This window comes from Antrostomus carolinensis, unplaced genomic scaffold (assembly GCF_000700745.2).
Source record: "Antrostomus carolinensis isolate BGI_N321 unplaced genomic scaffold, ASM70074v2 scaffold8334, whole genome shotgun sequence".
Classification (NCBI taxonomy): Eukaryota; Metazoa; Chordata; class Aves; order Caprimulgiformes; family Caprimulgidae; genus Antrostomus; species Antrostomus carolinensis.
Genome location: NW_010310107.1, coordinates 215 through 2,911, shown reverse-complemented (window position 1 = coordinate 2,911; position 2,697 = coordinate 215). Strand labels below are relative to the sequence as shown.

The following is a 2,697-nucleotide window of genomic DNA, read 5'->3' as shown; positions in this document are numbered from 1 at the left end:
CAACACCACCTCAACCAATTCCTTTTCTCCTTTTTTTATATCCAGGAAAATCTTTGAATCAGGCTGCTCCTCCCAGCATGCCCATTATCTCCCAGTCAGAAACAAAGAACCCACGGATTAACCAGCTCTCAGCCCGCTGGCAGCAGGTCTGGCTGCTGGGGTTGGAGCGGCAGCGGAAGCTCAACGATGCCCTGGACAGACTGGAGGAGGTAACTGGGCAGAGCTGCTCTGGGCAGGGGGGAAAGCGGTGCTGGGGAGGGTGAGAGAAGCATTTTAAATTAGTCGTGCTTTTTGAATTGCTCAGTTCTCACACACAGTTACTGCTGCCTCTCTGAAAATGCCAAAAGAATGAGGAGAAAAAAAATAAACTCCTAAAATATTAAGGCTGAAAACTGCCTTCTGTAATTAACAGCACGTTAATGAACTGCTTTGCGCCCCTGCAGTCGGTATCTGTAGAGGTATCACAGCCAGGCCTGCTTTACTCCTAGTAATTAGTTTAACAATTACTGTCAATATCTTTTTCCAAACATCTAATGTCATTTTTGTTTTTATTTATGCTTAACAAAGCAGCTATGCCCAGAAGTGAGTGGTGTTTTTTTGTTTTTTGTTGCTTTTGCTGTAGGTCAGTTCAGTTTATACGTATTAATGTTTTGGTTTTTTTTCTTTGTTGCTTTTAACTCCAAAAAATGTTTAGAGGAAAAAAAAAAATGTGCTAAAAATTGTCGCATTACCTTGCTCCTTTAGCTGGTGGGATTGTGGGGGTCCTTTTTGGGAGTGGGGTAAAAAGGGTGTTAGTTGAAATCATAGAATGGTTTGGATTGGAAGGGACTTTAAAGCTCATCCAGTCCCAACCCCCCTGCCAGCAGCAGGGACACCTTCCACTAGACCAGGTTGCTCAAAGCCTCATCCAACCTGGCTTTAAACACTTCCAGGGAGGGGGCATCTACAACTTCTTTGGACAACCTGTTCCAGTGTCTGACCACCCTTACAGTGAAGAACTTCTTCCTAATATCTAATCTAAACCACCCCTCTTTCAGCTTAAACCCATTTCCCCTTGTTCTGTCATTAACTGCCCTTAATTGGAGGGCGAGTGGCTCATCAGAGGCTGATGGCAGAGCCGTGGTGCCAGGGTTTGCAGAGCTGAGATGTGCCCCAGCTGCTGGTTTAGCTGGAAAATGAGCAAGAAATCCCTTCTCAGCTGCTTAGACAGAAAGGGAGAGGGGAGATGCGAGCCCAAAATGATGCCAGCAATGGGTGTTCCTAGAGTGTGTGTGTCTGTGTGCCAGTAGCTGATCTCTGCCTCTGTGTCCGTATGCCACCGTGGGGGATGCTGCATCCTGTGTCCATGGTTCCGTGACGCCCGGTCCACGTGCGGCTGTCGGCTACGCTGTGTGTCCTTCTGTTCCTGAAAGTCCATTTGAGCAGTTTCCTCGTTAACAAGAGTTGTCTGGATAAACCCAGATTAACCTTCCCGGTGGGGTGGGCGATGAGTGTTAACAATGGGAGCTCGGGCACAGGCTCACCCATGGTTTTTTAGGGTGCTGTAGAGCTGGGGGTGCTGCTGCTTTGGGGTTTTCCCTGCTGACTCTCACTGGTTTCCTTCCAGTTGAAGGAATTTGCAAACTTTGACTTTGATGTCTGGAGGAAGAAGTATATGCGCTGGATGAACCACAAGAAATCCCGCGTCATGGACTTCTTCCGGCGCATCGACAAGGATCAAGACGGGAAAATCACCCGGCAGGAGTTTATCGATGGCATCTTGGCCTCCAGTAAGTCCCTGTCTGCTCAGAAAACGGCCACCTCGATGTGATGAGAGGTTGTCCTTGCCCCAGGACTGAGATGCAAACAGTGCTCTGACATCCCTGGCTCTGATGAGTGAGGTCATCAGTTGCTCATTTCTCTCTCCTACCAGAATTCCCCACCACCAAGTTGGAGATGACCGCGGTGGCCGACATCTTTGACCGTGATGGTGACGGTTACATCGATTACTACGAGTTTGTGGCTGCTCTCCATCCCAACAAGGATGCCTACCGCCCCACCACTGATGCTGACAAGATTGAAGATGAGGTAAAGCACCAAAGGAGATGGGTGCTTGGGGTGGGGATGGTTCAGCCTGCGGGTTGGCAGTGGGGAAGACAAAAAGAAGATTTAAAAAAAATAAAATAAAATAAAATTTGGTGGTGCTGAGCTAAAATAATTGGCTGGTACCACCAGTACCTACCGTGTTTTTGAAGGAAAAGCTGCTCAGGGATGTGTGTTATCCAAGCAGCGCCTTGTATTTGGGGGAGACTCACAAAATCCTGATCCCTTACTTCTCTTGTTGGTGTTGGCAGGTCACCAGGCAAGTGGCCCAGTGCAAGTGTGCCAAGAGATTTCAAGTGGAACAGATCGGCGAGAACAAATACCGGGTAAGGCAGAGGGGACTGAACCCTGCCCTGGTGACACAAACCCTGCTCCCCCCGTCCCACCAGCCAGGGATCACCGACAGGGTGCCCAGCCTGGCGCAGGGGACACCCCTGGGCAAGCCGAGGTGAGATGGTGACCTTGTCCTCTGACACACCGGCTCCTGGCAGAGGTGGCTGAGCCGTGTTTGCCCAGCGCCGTCCTCAGCCCCAGGGCGTTCCCCGAATCAGGAGAACATAAAAGTGTCCCTGTTCTGGGGCTGCTGGCTCGCCCGCGCCCCGGAACGCCCCCCTC

The 2,697-nt window shown here is 50.2% G+C and overlaps 1 protein-coding gene across 1 annotated transcript in view; it reads left to right on the top strand.

Annotated features, from left to right (window-relative positions):
• Positions 1 to 2,408, top strand: part of LOC104523650 (microtubule-actin cross-linking factor 1-like) — a gene marked incomplete at both ends in the record, with an annotated part of 4,563 nt that extends 2,155 nt beyond the window's left edge. The window contains 5 exons of the mRNA XM_029084576.1: positions 46 to 209; positions 568 to 582; positions 1,607 to 1,769; positions 1,913 to 2,067; positions 2,334 to 2,408. Of these exons, the coding sequence (XP_028940409.1) occupies positions 46 to 209; positions 568 to 582; positions 1,607 to 1,769; positions 1,913 to 2,067; positions 2,334 to 2,408 (572 nt within the window). The remainder of the gene's footprint in view (positions 1 to 45; positions 210 to 567; positions 583 to 1,606; positions 1,770 to 1,912; positions 2,068 to 2,333) is intronic.
• Positions 2,409 to 2,697: the final 289 nt, after the last annotated feature.